Source organism: Pelobates fuscus, chromosome 1 (genome assembly GCF_036172605.1).
Source record: "Pelobates fuscus isolate aPelFus1 chromosome 1, aPelFus1.pri, whole genome shotgun sequence".
Taxonomy (NCBI): domain Eukaryota; kingdom Metazoa; phylum Chordata; class Amphibia; order Anura; family Pelobatidae; genus Pelobates; species Pelobates fuscus.
This window is the reverse complement of record NC_086317.1, coordinates 256950488-256969001: the sequence shown is the minus strand read 5'-3', so window position 1 is coordinate 256969001 and position 18514 is coordinate 256950488. Positions and strand designations below refer to the sequence as shown.

General features: G+C 44.1%; 1 protein-coding gene across 1 annotated transcript in view; it reads right to left on the bottom strand.

The window, feature by feature from the left end:
* Positions 1–18514, bottom strand: part of RASL10B (RAS like family 10 member B) — a 153242-nt gene that overhangs the window by 16782 nt on the left and 117946 nt on the right. The window contains exon 2 of the mRNA XM_063456652.1: positions 13846–14192. Within this exon, the coding sequence (XP_063312722.1) occupies positions 13846–14061 (216 nt within the window). The 5' untranslated portion in view covers positions 14062–14192. The remainder of the gene's footprint in view (positions 1–13845; positions 14193–18514) is intronic.

The following is an 18514-nucleotide window of genomic DNA, read 5'->3' as shown; positions in this document are numbered from 1 at the left end:
TGAACATCATTTTTTAACCTTAGGATCTTTTTTAGGACTTTGGTCCAATAGATTCATTGTGTTAAATTGTTTTTATTACACATTTGAAATAGTGATATTTTATGATCACTGGTTTATTAACTTTGCTATATGCTCCTTATGGGTTTAATGTTTATGTATATGCCCCCTTCACTTGTTAAATGTAAGAGTGTGTTGCAGTCCATATATGGAATACGAGCTACAGAGGTAATTATAAGAGCCGCGACTACATAGTAGAATACAGTGTATTCTCGTGGACAGTAAAGTTCATGCGTGCCTGGAGCGTAGTAGACGCAAGCTCAACGTTGCCATTGGAAAATTTGTTCGCTGCATCGCCGGGTTTGCCGTTAGGCACACGGAACTTGAAGGAGACAACTCCAACCTTATGCGTAGGGATGGGGTACACCTCTCCCTGATACAGTTGGATATCCTAAATGCCGGGTTACAGGCTGGTATTGACTAGGTGCTGGCTGGGGGGGTGTGGTCCCTCCCAGGGGAGTTGGCAGGTAGGCACCGTGGTGGTGGTAGTCCTGGCCAGCGAAGAGAATTGGAAGGAAGTGCCCAAGCGGCTTGGGGAGTCGCAGCCAGCTGAGAGCGGATGGCGGGGGCAGGCTGCTCCGGACTAGTGATTCATTTTGATAGAGCGGTCTGTTGGTAATCCCCCAACAGCTGACAGGTTGTGGACGCTGGCAATAATCTATTAATAAAGCTGTGGCCGTTGCCATACAAAAGGTTGCTGTGTATTTATTGGACAACGGGTGGTGGGGGTTTTTGGTCCGGGTCAGCAGTCAAGTTCATGCGTGCCTCACTCCAGCTACGGATGCCACACATCTGTGAGGGGTAAGTCTGATAACTTTGATATTTTAGTAGGGTATATATTGTGTGGAGGGTATGTGTAACACTTTTTGTCTGTCCTGATGAAACGTCAACTTCTTTTACTATGAATTAATAGAAGTTAAGTATTACTTTTTACGTATCTTTACAAGTCCTTGGAGTGCGGTCAGTAATTTTTGATTATATATATATATATATATATATCCCAAATCACTTGGCACTCCCCCTGTAAGAAAAATATGTAAAGAACTGGCTCACAAGGGTGAACAAGGCATTTAATTTTGCTAAATGATAGGGGCATTGTACTAAACATCTCCCTTCTTAAGCTACCAAATCATTCAACTTCAGATCCTATGTTAGAATGCACAGATAGTGGCATGCAAGCAGTTACCTCTATGCATTTCCATTGCCGCTAACCTCATGTGAAATAGAGGTGAGGCCAAGTTCTCCCTGCAGTCCCATCCTCCTCCACTGATATCAAATCCTCTAACTTAAGGGGGATGGAGAACATGGATGGCTCGGAGGGAGCTCTGTGCCTCCATTTGCTGCCTGATGCAAGCATGTTCGGCATGCTGGCATTAGTTCCGGGTTAGCCAATGTCAATTCTGTGCATATTTGGCGTCTATTGTTCCAGGCTGAAGCCCCAATGACACGTTCGGAAGTGGAGTTACATGCATGTGTATGAGTCAAATGGTGCAACCCTTTAATAAGAAGCACTTTCTGTGGCTGAAAATGGCAGGCATGGCTGTCAATTTATAACAGGGCAATTTATCTTAAACTATGCACTTTTAGGAATTAAGACAAGGGAGAACCTCCTAATCACCCCTAATAGAGCAAGCTAAGTGACTTAGGGGTCTGGAGAGTCCCTTTTAAACCAGATATTGCTGGGATGGACTATCTTATTTAACACTATGACTGTCCGCAGCACAACTGCTAAATGTGAAATTGTAGTGAACCTTAGATTAGCATAGTATACAATCTTTATTCTATTCTACTTTCATAACCTATGATAATTGAGCTAGAATTTCAGAATCACTAGAGAGAGAGCCTACAGATTCACTGCCCCTGTATAATCTGCGGATCAGATGCTAATTTAAGAATTCTGAAAAAATACACCACCACTATGAACCCTGGGCCTCTGTTTATTTGTTCAACGCCTGCAGGGAATACTTAAGTATATAATCCATTATTTAGTGTTTTATTTGGCCATATACCAAATCATGGCATAACTTCACAATATTATTATAAATAATTAATTGTAATTCCATTTCATTGTTAGATTAATCAAAATATTGCAAAGTAAAGATATATTACATTAACTGCTTCTAAACTATATTGGAAAAACAAATTAAAGCATAACATTTATTTGAATCAAGGGATTCATAACTAGTACATGAAATAAGAATAAAATAGCAGTTTAAGGTATTGATTGTTTTCAGTAATAAACTAAAAAGGAAAACAAAGTACATTTATAGAATTTGTATTTCTCATATACTTTAAACTTTTCAAGAAAGTTGAAAGAATATATGTTGATAGCAGCAGTATATGATATGATTTTTTTTTTTCCATACCGCAATGATGACAATAAAATATGCATTAAATGGTCAAAATAGTAATGGAGTATTTTTAAAGCATCTACTAGTATTTTAGGGAATGTCTAATCCCCAGACAGCAGCAGAATGTGAACCTTATGGCAAGATTATTTCAGCAAATAAAGTTATATTTTATCTGTAAATAAAGTCACCTGACTAAAATTAAGCATGTACTGCTGTTATCACAACCTGCAAATAAGGCCTGTATAAACATAGCAGGTCTATATAACCACTGTATAGATTAGGACACAGGATCTATTAGGTTCAGTATCCTGTACAGTGAATTAACGGGTGGTGTAATTTACAGTGATTCTACTTCGGCTACAAGGATAGATCGAAGCCCAGGCAGACAATTTTGCCTTTCCACTGGATGTGGACCAGTGAGTGATCAGAAGGATATCATTTAATATATGTTAATTGCACTGCAAAGTATTGCAAAAAAAAAAAAAACAGTTTCTTGTCTTAAAGGACCACTATAGGCACCCAGACCACTTCAGCTTAATGAAGTGGTCTGGGTGCCTGGTCCTGCTAGGGTTAACCCTTTTTTTTTTTTTTTTTAGAACATAGCAGTTTCAGAGAAACTGCTATGTTTACACTGAGGGTTAGTCCAGCCTCTAGTGGCTGTCTCATTGACAGCCGCTAGAGGCGCTTGCGTGCTTCTCACTGTGAAAATCACAGTGAGAAGACGCCAGTGTAACAGATCCTTACAAGTCTCAGGTGGCTGTGAAGCAAGCAAGGGAATTACAGTTTAATCCTCTCTTCGTTCCATTCTCCTCTGTTCACATGGTTTAAGTGAATTCACGGTGTACAACATAGGGGGATTCGGTAGTAAAACTGTTCGTATGATTCCGTACGAATTCCGTGTATAAAATATAGGTGGCCGCCATTTCGGGACTTTACACGTGTTCGCGGCCATCTTGCGCACGAACAGCGGTGTTTGCCTGTAACCGCATGGAACTAAAAACGGATACACAAACAGGCGAACACCGCTGAGTCCTCCAGACTTCCATAAATTCGTACGGAAACTACTGAACGCCCCACCGTTCGGTAGTTCTACTTAATCGTCTATGGGGATTTCAGCGAACTCCGAGATTCGAATGGATGGCCAGATTTTCGTATCTTTTTACCGTGCGAACAGAGACCGACCGCAAGGCCAAAACTTATGGAACTATTTTCGGCTAGTTGGTCTGTGCGGTCGGTCAAATCTTTGGAACTCTATATCTCCCGAACCATTCATCCGAATGAGCTGATTCTTGGACATGTTACCCTCCGGAATGAGAGCTATCCAGCGGTGTCGGATTTAAAGGTGTACCCCTTGGTTTTGGGGTACATCCAGAACTTGAGTAAAAATGTGGACATTATAATTATGTTATATGTTTATCTGAGGGGAGGAGACGTGGGGGTGTTACCATACGTATGATTGGTTGTTTTCATCCTCCCCCTGGGAGTGTCCTGTGTGTACCTTATCCTAATAAAAAGCAGGCTGGGTGTTCCAGTCCTCAGTTCATCTTGACCCTTCAAAACGTAGCCTCGTCTCGTTCTTGGAAGGGGATTATTTGGGAATGTTATTCTGCTCCTGTTACAGCTGAACCTGATTCTCGCTCTGGATATCGTGGATGGGATTACACCAGCTTTACTTCTCCACAGCAGCTTGCAAGGAAAAGGACGTCTCCAACGGCAGATACCCTCTCTCTACCTGGGTAGCCGTTACATTGGTGGCAGCGGTGGGATGGTCATTTTATCCAAGGAGCAAGTGCTGAATGGAGTCTCAGTATGCCAAGCTGAAAAGACCCACACTGAAAGATCTATTGGAGAATCGTGGTAGGAGTGCCAGTAACAGACCAAGGAGAGAGCTGATAGCTGACCTACTGGAGCTGGACGAAATGGATAGGTCCATGGAGGTAACTGAACCTATTGCACCGGTCAGCGAGGAAGATGTACTTACTGCTATTGTACAGCGGAGATTAGCCTTGTATCCAGAAACAACCACGGAACTAATAGACAGGCTGTTCAAGGACGCAAAAGAGGAGATCGAGACTAAGAGGAGACAAGAAACAGAGCATGTATTAGCTAAACAAGCCAGTACACATACAGTTTCTACTCCTCCACCCGCTGCTGCAGAGAAGAAAATACAATTTACTGCATTTAAAGCTTTTGCAGAAAATGAGGAAGAAATTGACGGATATTTGGCAGATTTTGAGCGGCAGTGCTCACTACACCAGATACCACCAGACCAATGGGTCACTATTCTGGCGGGGAAGCTATCAGGAAAAGCAAATGAGGCTTTTCGAGCACTTAATACGGAAGAGATTGCGCAGTATAAAAAGGTAAAAGAGGCACTGCTCCACCGGTACGCTGTAACCCCAGAGACATACCGTCGCCGCTTCGGGGAGTCCAAAAAGAAAGCTGTGGACTCCCACATGGAATGGGCTAATAGGTTACAGCGAGTGGCATCACACTGGATGCAAGGATGCAGCGCTAACACGGGAGAAGAAGTATTACAACTATTTCTATTAGAACACTTCTTCCAAGGGGTATCTGCTGCCTTGCAGGATTGGGTAAGGGACAGACGGCCTAGCAACTTAAAGGAGGCAGCTCGGCTGGCAGACGAGTACACCGAAAGCAGGAGAGTAAGCCAAAATACTCCAAGGCCGGCTATCAAAGTAGAGCAACGTTCCCAAGCTACCTCGTCCCGACCAGAGTTCCGGGCTCCCATACCACCAGGGCCAGCCCGCCCTCAAGGACACAACAACTACCCCCAAGACTCGCCTAGGGTCACCTGCCACCGGTGCCACAACCCTGGACATATCGCAAGGTATTGCCCGCTGGGGCCGGCCGCTAATAATAATTGGAGGCGCAACCCCACAGAGAACAACACCACACGTACCTCTGCTGCCCACTGTATAGAGGCCGAGATGGGCCCCGAGGAATGCTTGGGCATCTTGTATGAGGCGGATCCGATACAGGCCGCCTCCCCAGATAATCGCCAGCACCATAGGCAGGAGGTACGCGTGAATGGACAAATAGCCCAAGGATTGAGAGATACGGGGGCTACCATCACTTTGGTGCAGCGACACTTGGTAAAACCAGAGCATTTGGCCAAACACACCGTTGCTGTCCGTGTTGCAGGGGGGGGCTGTATTTCGTTTACCCACAGCTCGGGTGCACTTGGACTGGGGGGTTGGGTCAGGAAAGACCACGGTGGGCATCATGGATAATTTACCCGCTGAGGTCGTATTGGGCAACGATATTGGCCCTCTGACTTCAGCCTACTTGCCCACCACAGATGCAGCTTGCCCCGTAACCACCCGAGCCCAGAGCAGGCTTGCCGATGCCGCCACCACAGGCCGGGAGACCCAGGTAAGCAACACACAGACACGTAGGTCACACATAAGGGAGAGGCCATTAACTTGGGACACCCCAGAAGAGTTTGGGAGGGAGACTAGAGAGGACCCCACACTACAGACGTACCGGGAGATAGCCGCTAGTGGGGGGGCTGAGCATGAACGTTTTGTATGGGAACATGACAGGTTATACCGACTGACTGTGAGTAGGAAGAAGGGCTGTGCCCCTTCACAGAAACGCCAACTAGTGGTACCCAGAAAGTACCGGTTGGAGCTTCTCTGAATTGGCCATGATATTCCCCTAGCAGGACATTTGGGGGGTAACCGCACAACCTATCGGATAGCCCAGACCTTCTTCTGGCCGGGGATTTCCCAGGATGTGCGGCGCTACTGCAGTACATGCGACATATGCCAGCGGGTAGGGAAGAGAGGGGACCACCCTAAAGCTCGACTGTCACCTTTGCCCATAATCGAGGAACCGTTTAGCCGGGTGGCAGTCGACCTGGTAGGACCCCTACCTAACCCCAGTCCATCCGGTAAGAAATATATACTTACTGTGGTGGACTACGCTACCCGCTACCCGGAAGCCGTCGCCCTGGCGAATATCCAGGCCGACACGGTCGCCAGTGCCCTAGTGGGGATATTCACTAGAGTAGGCTTTCCCAGAGAAATACTGTCTGACAGAGGGACTCAATTTACCGCAGAGCTGACCCAACAGTTATGGAAGGTCTGCGGTATTCAAAACCTCCTCAGCTTGCCCTACCACCCCCAGACGAACGGTCTCTGTGAACGCTTTAATGGTACCCTGAAGCAGTTGCTGAGGACCTTTACCGCGGAATACAGAGACTGGGAGCGGTTCTTGCCGCACCTCTTGTTTGCATACCGAGAGGTGCCGCAGGAATCCACTGGGTTCTCCCCGTTCGAACTGCTTTACGGAAGAAGGGTACGCGGTCCCCTCAACCTCATCCGGGAGCATTGGGAAGGGGAGATGGAATCTGAAGGGGTCCCTATTGTACCATATGTTCTGGAGATGCGGGACCGCATGGAGCAGTTGGCCCGGATGGCACGGGACCATCACCATGCGGCCCAGGGTCGACAGAAACGTTGGTATGATCGGGGCGCCCGACAGAGAACCTTCCAGGTGGGTCAGAAAGTGCTGGTACTTAGACCGGTAAAGGGAAATAAACTCCAGACATCCTGGCAGGGCCCTTACAAAGTAGTAGCGCAGGTCTGCGACACTACTTATGTGATTGCCAGCAATAAAGATGAGAGAATCCAGAAAACCTTTCATGTAAATTTACTAAAAGAATACCAAGAACGGCCAGAGGATATTGCCGCTATATGCATTTCTGCTACCGAGGACCCCGACAGCCTACCTATCCCAGACCTGTTAGCACCCAGAAAATCCCCTAGCTTACTGGACACCATCCAACTAGGGGAGCGGCTAACCGCAGCCGAAAAGGGCCAACTTAGACAGCTGATAATGGAAAAGAAATTAACGTTCGCTCAGGAACCGGGATACACCACGCTAGCGACCCACTATGTAGAGACCCCAGGACAAGTGCCCCTTAGGCAGACCCCGTACAGAATCCCTGAGGCAGTCAGGGAAGAAATGAAAAAAGAAGTACAAGAGATGTTAAGATTAGGAGTCATAGAGCCGTCTGACAGCCCCTGGGCTTCGCCAGTAGTCCTAGTGCCCAAAAAGGACGGAGCTACTAGATTTTGTGTAGACTATAGATGACTCAATGACCGTACCGTGACAGATGCGTACCCGATGCCCCGAGTAGACGAACTATTAGATCGCATTGCCAGGGGGAGGTATCTGACCACCATTGATTTATGCAAGGGATACTGGCAGATCCCCCTGGCCAAGGAGGCTATCCCCAAGTCAGCGTTCGTCACCCCATTTGGCTTGTACCAATTTAAGGTCATGCCATTTGGGATGAAGAACGCCCCAGCTACCTTTCAGCGCTTGGTAGATAGACTTCTTGATGGCTTCCAGGACTTCGCCTGCGCGTACCTGGATGACATAGCGATCTATAGTGAAACATGGGGGGAACACTTGCGACACGTAGAGGCTGTACTGGATCAGATTCGGGCCGCAGGCCTGACTCTGAAACCAGAAAAGTGTAACTTCGGCATGGCCGAAGTCCAATACCTGGGCCACAGGGTAGGATGTGGGAAACAACGCCCGGAACCCGCTAAGGTTGAGGCGGTAGCTAACTGGCCCACACCCCACACCAAGACGCAGGTATTGGCATTCTTAGGGACAGCAGGATACTACAGGAAATTTGTCCCGGACTATAGTGCTATCGCTAAACCCCTGACAGACTTAACTAAAAAGAATTTGCCTAGGGTAGTCCTGTGGTCTCCGGCCTGTGAAACAGCCTTTCAAGCCTTGAAAAATGCTCTGATCAATGCACCTGTTCTATCTGCCCCCGTCCCTAACAAAAGATTTGTCGTCCATACAGATGCATCCATGTATGGACTGGGGGCAGTTCTGAGCCAGATCGGAGAGGATGGGGGAGAACACCCTGTCGCGTACCTTAGCAGAAAACTGTTGCCCAGAGAAGTGAGTTACGCGGCAGTGGAAAAAGAATGTTTAGCCCTAGTTTGGGCCCTAAAGAAACTTACACCCTACCTATATGGGCAGGAATTTACTCTGATCACCGATCATAACCCCCTGGTATGGCTGAACCGAGTAGCTGGAGACAATGGACGCTTACTAAGATGGAGCTTAGCACTACAGCCATATAATTTCTGCATTCAGTATCGCCCTGGCCGGTTCAATGGAAACGCTGATGGACTATCCAGGCAAACGGAACTTCTACCGTAGCAGCAGACCGGACAGCCCCAAGTTGACCCGAAAACGATCAATCCGGGTCTGCCGGAGTGTTCCACAAAAGGGGAGCAGTGTAACAGATCCTTACAAGTCTCAGGTGGCTGTGAAGCAAGCAAGGGAATTACAGTTTAATCCTCTCTTCGTTCCATTCTCCTCTGTTCACATGGTTTAAGTGAATTCACGGTGTACAACATAGGGGGATTCGGTAGTAAAACCGTTCGTATGATTCCGTACGAATTCCGTGTATAAAATATAGGTAGGTGGCCGCCATTTCGGGACTTTACACGTGTTCGCGGTCATCTTGCGCACGAACAGCGGTGTTTGCCTGTAACCGCATGGAACTAAAAACGGATACGCAAACAGGCGAACACCGCTGAGTCCTCCAGACTTCCATAAATTCGTACGGAAACTACTGAATGCCCCACCGTTCGGTAGTTCTACTTAATCGTCTATGGGGATTTCAGCGAACTCCGAGATTCGAATGGATGGCCAGATTTTCGTATCTTTTTACCGTGCGAACAGAGACCGACCGCAAGGCCAAAACTTATGGAACTATTTTCGGCTAGTTGGTCTGTGCGGTCGGTCAAATCTTTGGAACTCTATATCTCCCGAACCATTCATCCGAATGAGCTGATTCTTGGACATGTTACCCTCCGGAATGAGAGCTATCCAGCGGTGTCGGATTTAAAGGTGTACCCCTTGGTTTTGGGGTACATCCAGAACTTGAGTAAAAATGTGGACATTATAATTATGTTATATGTTTATCTGAGGGGAGGAGACGTGGGGGTGTTACCATACGTATGATTGGTTGTTTTCATCCTCCCCCTGGGAGTGTCCTGTGTGTACCTTATCCTAATAAAAAGCAGGCTGGGTGTTCCAGTCCTCAGTTCATCTTGACCCTTCAAAACGTAGCCTCGTCTCGTTCTTGGAAGGGGATTATTTGGCAATGTTATTCTGCTCCTGTTACAGCTGAACCTGATTCTCGCTCTGGATATCGTGGATGGGATTACACCAGCTTTACTTCTCCACAGCAGCTTGCAAGGAAAAGGACGTCTCCAACGGCAGATACCCTCTCTCTACCTGGGTAGCCGTTACATTGGTGGCAGCGGTGGGATGGTCATTTTATCCAAGGAGCAAGTGCTGAATGGAGTCTCAGTATGCCAAGCTGAAAAGACCCACACTGAAAGATCTATTGGAGAATCGTGGTAGGAGTGCCAGTAACAGACCAAGGAGAGAGCTGATAGCTGACCTACTGGAGCTGGACGAAATGGATAGGTCCATGGAGGTAACTGAACCTATTGCACCGGTCAGCGAGGAAGATGTACTTACTGCTATTGTACAGCGGAGATTAGCCTTGTATCCAGAAACAACCACGGAACTAATAGACAGGCTGTTCAAGGACGCAAAAGAGGATGGGATTACACCAGCTTTACTTCTCCACAGCAGCTTGCAAGGAAAAGGACGTCTCCAACGGCAAATACCCTCTCTCTACCTGGGTAGCCGTTACAGCCAGCGTCCATAGGAAAGCATTGTAAATGCTTTCCTATGAACTGGCTGAATGCGCGTGCGGCTCGCTAGGAAGGAGGAGAGGAAGAGGAAAGTTCCCCGCCCGGCGCTGGAGAAAGGTAAGATTTTAACCCCTTCCTCTCTCCAGAGCCCGGCGGGAGGGGGACCCTGAGGGTGGGGGGGGCACCCTCAGGGCACTATAGTGCCAGGAAAACAAGTATGTTTTCCTGGCACTATAGTGGTCCTTTAAAGGGGATAAACTACTAGCTATTTATTATGTTTAACTTGTTTTACCTATTGATCATGTATTCTTCATATGAATTGGTGAATAAAATGAGCTACCTTATTGTTATCTATATATAATATTTATTCTTACTTGTACTGGAACTTGGGCAGTAAGCATAAAAACAGAGTAAAATATAAACTTTGCATTTAACGTGCATCATATGAATATAGGAGACACTATGATTAGTAAAAATTATAGATAGAAGTATTGGGATATTTTTTGTTTTTGAGATTATGTTGTATTATTTGTTTTGAAATATTTCGGACATGTTCCTAAATGTTTTACCAGACTGTAAGCATAATGAATGAGGCATAAATGTAACATATAGTAAGTACAGTTACCAGAGCCGGATAAGGAGCCCATTGGGCCTGGTACTGACAATTATAATCGGCCTAATTACAGAATATTATCGACAGAAATCACAAAAACACTTATACATGCCAAGTGTCATGTATCTGGTGGAGGTGGTGCTGGACGGAAACTCACAGGATATAGTTATCAGAAAACAGAATACCCCATGCTAATCTCTCACTTTCATTGTTCAAATAAATCCATACCCCCTAACAGCAGTATCCAAGGAAGCAGAATTTCGCTGGGCGGGGTAAAAGGTTGGGCCACTGATGTGAATCATGTAACCGGAACCGACCAAAGGGACAAACATGCCAAAAAAAGAGGGTGTGTCTGTACAAAAAAATGAGATGGTCAGCCTGGCGTGAATGCACATCAGGCTGCCTGCCAATCATGCAGGATGACCAACCAAGGGCATGACCAACCATACATGCGTCTAATGATGCGCTAGCTCTATGCTTTCTAAGGACTGTTCCCTAGCACTCGCTGGTCCACTCCTCTCCTAACCTTCTTACTAGCAGGCAGAAGCTCCTGTTATACAGTCTGGGACACGGAAAAAGTGTATGTAGTGAGTGAAGAAGAAAGGGAACATGTCACAGTGTTGGAGAGACTGAAGCATAGCATTTGCATGCACAAAGTCCGCTTTACTTTATATGATTTCCTTGTCAGTCCACACAAGTTTTGTTCCCCTACAGCCCTCTTTAGTTTCCATACTTAAGCAAGAGCAAGTGAAGAGTTGTAAAAAAAAAAAAAAAAACTTTTTTTTTTTTTTTAAAATCAATGGGCCTATGGGCCTCCATCAGCCCCTATGTTAATGCGGCCCTGACAGTTACACTTAGCATCTGTTCTAGAAGTGATATTGCAATATTTACCCGCACACCTCATATTCCAAAGTCCATGAGATAGGCGAAGAAATATGTTTTTCTCCACACAGTTACCAGAAGCAAACAGCATGAGAAAATGGAAGATTGTTACGACCGCACAAAGGGCATTGTAGGTTACAGCAAGAGGATCGTAGATAGATACACAGAGATCAACCAGAGGAGACCATTGTGCCATTTTATATTCTGTAGCTCAGAGACGGAAGAGACAAGCATACAAATCTAAAACCACTCGATATATACATATGCTGCTTGAACAACACAGTACATAGATAACTTCAGATGCTTGATCATAATGTCACTGTAATGTCTGGCCGATACATCAATAAAGTACAACTATAATAGGTTTTGATTACTTTAACGGGGCAGTCAAAGTTTAACACTTACACTTTTTTCTTACAAGACCATATGGTGATCTAGTACCTACTAGATTAATTTAGTACATAGTTGTATAGGCTAGAAAGAGACATGCGTCCATTAAGTTCAGCAACCCACCCACCCTCCACCAAAAAAAAAAAAACAGTTTGAAGCACTTTCCAATTTTGCAACAAACTAGGGGAAACAAATCCTTCTTGACCACAAAATGACAGTCAGGTCTCTCCTTGGATCAAGAAGCTATTACTCTACAAATTAAAAATGATATCCCTCAACATTATGTTTTGCATGTATTCATCCAGTTGCTTGTTAAACATCTGTACAGACTGATAAAACCACATCTTCAGGCAGAGAACTACACATCCTTATTGTTCTTACTGTAAAAAAACAAAAACCTTTCCTTGCCTTTGACTACATTTCCTTTCTTCCAGCCTAAATGCGTGACCTGGTGTCCTATGTATAGCCCTGTTTATGAATAGATTTCCAGATAATGGATTGTATTGGAACCAAATATATTTGTACAATACGATCATATCCCCTCTGAGGCGCCGTATTTCTAATCTAAAGAGATTTAAATTTGTTAACCTTTCTTCATAACTAAATTATCTATCCCTTTTATTATTATTTTCTAGCCTGCTTCTCTGCACATTTTCTACTGCCATAATATCCTTTTTTTGAACATAGAACAAGTGACCAAAATTGCACCACATATGTAAATTGTGGTCTTACCATTGATTTATAAAGAAGCAAAATTATATTTTCATCCAGAGAATTAATACCCCTTTTTATACATGACAATACCATACTGGTTTTAGCAAATACTGATTGACATTGCACATTGTTGCCTAGTTTGATGTCTAACAATTCCCAAATCCTTATCATGTGTTGTTAGCCCTAATTTTCTATCATTTAGGGTTTAAATTGCTTGCGCTTTCTTTATCCCAAAGTGCATAACTTTGCATTTATCTACATTAAATGTCATCTGTCATTTGAGTGCCTAGTCCCCCAATCTCTCTAAATCCCTCTGCAGCAAAGTCAAATCCTACTCAAATTGGATTACTTTACAGAGTTTTACGTCATCTGCAAACACTGAAACATGGCTTTTAATGCCTATTTCAAGATCCTTTACAAATATGTTAAATAGAAGCAGTTCCAGAACAGAACCCTGAGGGACACCACTTACCACTTTTGACCAGCTCAACAATTTACCTTTAATGACAACTCTCTGTACTCTATCTTTAAGCCAATGTTCTACCTAAGAACAATTTTCATCTAGACCAATTTCTTTTAGTTGGAACACTAACCCATTGTGACGAACTGTATCAAACACCTTGGCAAAATCACATCCACTACAACACTGATCTATACTTCTACTTACTCCTTCGTAGAATGTAATTTAGTTAATTTAACATGACCTATGTTTCATAAAACCATGCTGATTTTTGCAAATAATGTTCGTTCCAATGAATTCCTGAATAATATCCATTAATAACCCTTCAAACACTTTCCCAGCCAGAGAAGTTAAGCTTACAGGTCTATAATTTCCTGGCAAAAGTTTTGAACCATTTTTGAATATAGGAATCACGCCTTCCTCCAATTCACTGGTACGATTTATGAAAGATTAGAAACAGAGGTTCATTTATTTCCACACTTAGCTTATTAAGTACTTGTGGGTGAACACAGTCAGGCCCTCGAGCGTTGTTTACATTAAATTTCTTTAGCTGCTACAGCACCTTGTCATAAGTCAACCATTCACAATTTTTCTGCAAGTTTTTTGCAGTAAATACTTGCACATATCTTGACTTGCATCAGCACTCACTTGTAGGGTGTTGACTGGGAAAGACGATATGGGAGGAAAGTCCATGATCTGCAATTCGTGGACGTGGCCATTCATGACAACAGCTGGCAGGAAGACACGGCGAGCCTTGGTGGGAACACAGGTCTCGCTGAACTCGTTGTACATGAACTGGCGAACAATGGCACTCTTCCCCACCCCTTGGGCCCCGAGCACCGCAATCTTGAAGGTCGTCACCATGCCTCCCTGGGCCGGTGGTGGGTGGTTCCCTCACGCGGTCCGTGGCGTTGGCAGGATGGTCCCCCTGCGGCATATTCCAGCGGCTGCGGGTTCAGCCACATTCAGGAAGCATCTCTCTGCAGAGCAGGAGGCTGGGAAAAACAATGAAAATAAAAATGTGTCATAATGCTCTCAGATATGATAAAACCTGCCATATTGTTATAGTAAGCTATGCAAGCGCTAAAAGTTTTATAAAATTTATAATAGCTTTACACATTATGTTATTAGTATTATACACACAACTGTAAAGGACCACTCCACACCCATAAATCACTTTAGCTTGCTTTACTGCTTTATGGGTGAAAAGTATCCCATTTAAAAGGTACTTTATAAAGGTTCCGAATTCTATGAGAAATCAGCACTTATATTATTAAATAATGAAACAACTTCTCGCTGTCAAGAAGAGGTTTCTTCTGGCTTCCTTTGGCTCCCCTGAGAGAAGAGCAAGCCTGCCTATATTTTTAATGCTGTACAGTGTGCACACACAGAGGGACAGTATCTGAGGCTTCTCTGATTTCCCCATGAAGAGACAAAGTCTTGTTGGGAGAAAAAGGGGAGAGCTTGCCAAGGCTGCAATCAGAAGAGCTTGCAAAAGTTGGAGTTCTAATAAGCTATACCGTTAAAGGATCACTATATTGTCAGGAAAACAAAGCGGTCCCCCTCCCGTGACGCTGAAGGTGTTAAAACCCCTTCAGCAGCTTACCTTATTCCAGCACCAGGTTCCCTCGACGCTGGTGACCTCTCCTCCCCGTCCGACGGCAGCTCCCTAGTGGAGCGGAATGCGCATGCGCGGCAAGTGCCGCGCGTGTATTCAAAGAGTCCATAGGAAAGTCTTTCTCAATGCTTTCCTATGGATGCTCTGCGCGATGGATGCGAAATTCGCATCCAGCGTCGCAGATGCGCCTCTAGTGGCTGTCCGGAAGACAGCCACTAGAGGCTGGGTTAACCCCAAATGTAAACATAGCAGTTTCTCTGAAACTGCTATGTTTGCATCTGAAGGGTTAAAACCTGAGGGACCTGGCACCCAGACCACTTCATTGAGCTGAAGTGGTCTAGGTGACTATAGTGTCCCTTTAATGAACATGCATGCATGTATTCATTAAGGGTTTATTTACTAAAGAGTGATTTAAAATAATATATATTAGGACTGTGTAGTGGTCCTTTAAAAAGGCAGGCACATAATTGATACTATTATTCTGTTTATGCAGAATTCCATTTAGGAATCATGTATAATTGTGCTTATGTAAAGCATATGTTGCACATGAGGAAGGATGTTACCAAGGTACGGGGACAGAAAGCTATTAACAGTCTGATATGCTTTCCTAAAGCAGTGCGTTTACAATCATTATTTGAAGGAACAGAGACTGAGTGAGAGTCTAATGGAGCAGGGAAGGGCGTTCCAGACATTAGGGGCCTGGACGGGACATACCGTATATACTCGAGTATAAGACGAGTTTTTCAGCACATTTTTTGTGCTGAAAAACACTCACTCGTCTTATACTCGAGTCAGTTGTCTGTATTATGGCAATTTTCATTGCCATAATACAGACAAGGACCGGGGGCTGTCAGGAAGCTGTAACTTACCTTCACCGCAGCTCCTGTCAGCTCCCTTCTCTCTCCTCCGTCCGTACAGCTCCCAGGTCAGCTCCCTCTGCAAATCTCGCGAGAGCCGCGGGGTCAGAGCGTTGCCACGGGTTACCGTGGCAACGCTCCGCGCGGCCGCGAGAGTTGCAGAGGAAGCTGACCTGGGAGCTGTACGGACGGAGGAGAGAGAAGGGAGCTGACAGGAGCTGCGGTGAAGGTAAGTTACAGCTTCCTGACAGCCCCCCTCCTACAGCCCATCCACTGGACCACCAGGGAGTGAGAGCCCCCCTCCCTGGCCAGCTAACAAGCAGGGAGGGGGGACGAAAAAATAAATAATAATAAAAATAAATAAATAAATAATAACATTAAAAAAAATATATATATTACAATAATAATTAATAAAATGCCCACCCCCACCAATGCTCTGCACTCACACACACACACACACACACACACACTGCACTCACACACACTGCACTGCATTCATACACACTGCATACATACACACATACACACACTGCATTCACACTGCACTCATACACACACTGCACTCAATTCATTATATACACACTGCACTCACACACTGCACTCATATACACACACTGCATTCATATACACACTGCACTCATACACACACTGCACTGCATTCATTATATACACACTGCACTCATTATATACACACTGCATACACACTGCACTCATACACACACACTGCACTCATATACACACACTGCACTGCATTCATACATACACACTGCATTCATTATATACACACTGCACTCACACACTGCACTCATACACACTGCATACACACTGCACTCATACACACACTGCACTGCATTCATTATACACACACTGCACTGCATTCATTATACACGCACTGCACTCATATACACGCACTGCACTCATATACACGCACTGCACTCCATTCATTATATACACACTGCATTCATACACACACTGCATACACACACAGCATTCATATACACACACACTGCATTCATTATATACACACACTGTAAATAAATATTCAGTTAATATAACTTTTTTAGGATCTAATTTTATTTAGAAATTTACCAGTAGCTGCTGCATTTTCCACCTTAGTCTTATACTCGAGTCAATAAGTTTTCCCAGTTTTTTTGGGTAAAATTAGGGGCCTCGGCTTATATTCGGGTCGTCTTATACTCGAGTATATACGGTACTTGTGTATTAGTGAGACTAGGTAGAAGCAGTTTTATGCAGAGATTTGCAAGCAACCTGCTCCCATCCCACCCACACACAATCAATGCATAACTCACAAAACACACACTACACTATAGCTTCTATGGAGAGGCATTGCACCATCGAGAAGCAGACTAGATACCCTGTAGACACACACTGCACCTAAACATACAACACACACACACACACACACATACCACATACCGACCCACAATACATTCTCTATAAACATGTTGGATCCTCTGCGCACACACTACATCCCTTGTATGAAAAACACTACATTCCCCAAACACACACTCTACATCCCCTATTAACACATTATGCCCTCTATACACATACTACAAAACTATACATTACATTTTCTAAAAGTCTCTACAGCCCCTAGACACACACATACTCTAAAGCCTTAAGCAGCACATATTACACCAGAAACATAACTCACCTAAAACCAACCTAATTACACAAAACATCACACCACAAACAGCTCACTCTACACACACACACAATCCACGAGCAGCTTCCAGTACACATGCACAATACGTTTTTTTACTCAACGAGACAGAATCTTTGGACCCTTTCACAGTTTCAGCTGAGATAACCATTTTCTACATTACACCCATTATTGTAGTAATAGGTTAACATAGTTCCTTTTTCTTCCTATGTTTTGACTGATAACTGTAATAAATCGAGTTAATAACAATTATGTTGACACTGATATAAAACGGTGATCATATGTTTGTTGTGGAAATTGTCTGTGTCCTTTAAATACCTTCATGACCACAACTCCCTTTACAAACAATAAATAAAATCATTGTTTATTTAGTCAGATTAAAAACACACTTGACAATCTAACTGGAACCTTGTCCAACACTTTAATTCTATGATCTATATGGATTGGTAGGAATACAACTCTTCACTGTCTCCTATAAAGATTTAAGCATTTTTTTTTTTACGAAGGTTTATATGGTTGTGATGCTGCCCATGCACTTTACCTTGTACTATTTTCTGCCCTTGTTATTAGGTTTTATCTGATGTTACGAAGTGAAAGAAATCTGTCTGCTTGCTACTTTAATCCTCTATTAGAGTACTGCTATCTTCACATCATCTTCTTTGCTGTAGGCAAAACATGTCTGCGGTGGCTAATCGCAGCTCATTGTATTTTACTGAAGAGCGGTCTCTTTTCTTAGAACCTCTTTATAACATTTATTCTGACCTTTAAATGTAACCATGGGGTTCCATCAAGTGCTGGAATTAAAGAAAGTCATTGCAAGTGTCAACAAATGTAACATGACGGCCAAACACCATGGAATAATAAGAAATGCCGTTTACAGTAGAGGCAAATATTACACCATTTACAGGCTTTGTTCTTTTATTCCCTGTCCTGTTGTTCTGCTTTACAGCACTGCTTGTTAGGACCAAGATGAATTGCTCCCTTAAAAGCTGTACATTACAGTGTCTACTTTGTGGCAGTAGTAGACGTGTATCCCGTTTTTGGTTTTTTTTTTATGGTACCAAAGTGTCAAAAGTCTATATTTGAAAAAGAGAAGGGCAACCATTCAGGCCAGTATAATATATTCAGAAACATATTTTGTTTATTTAAAATATGGGT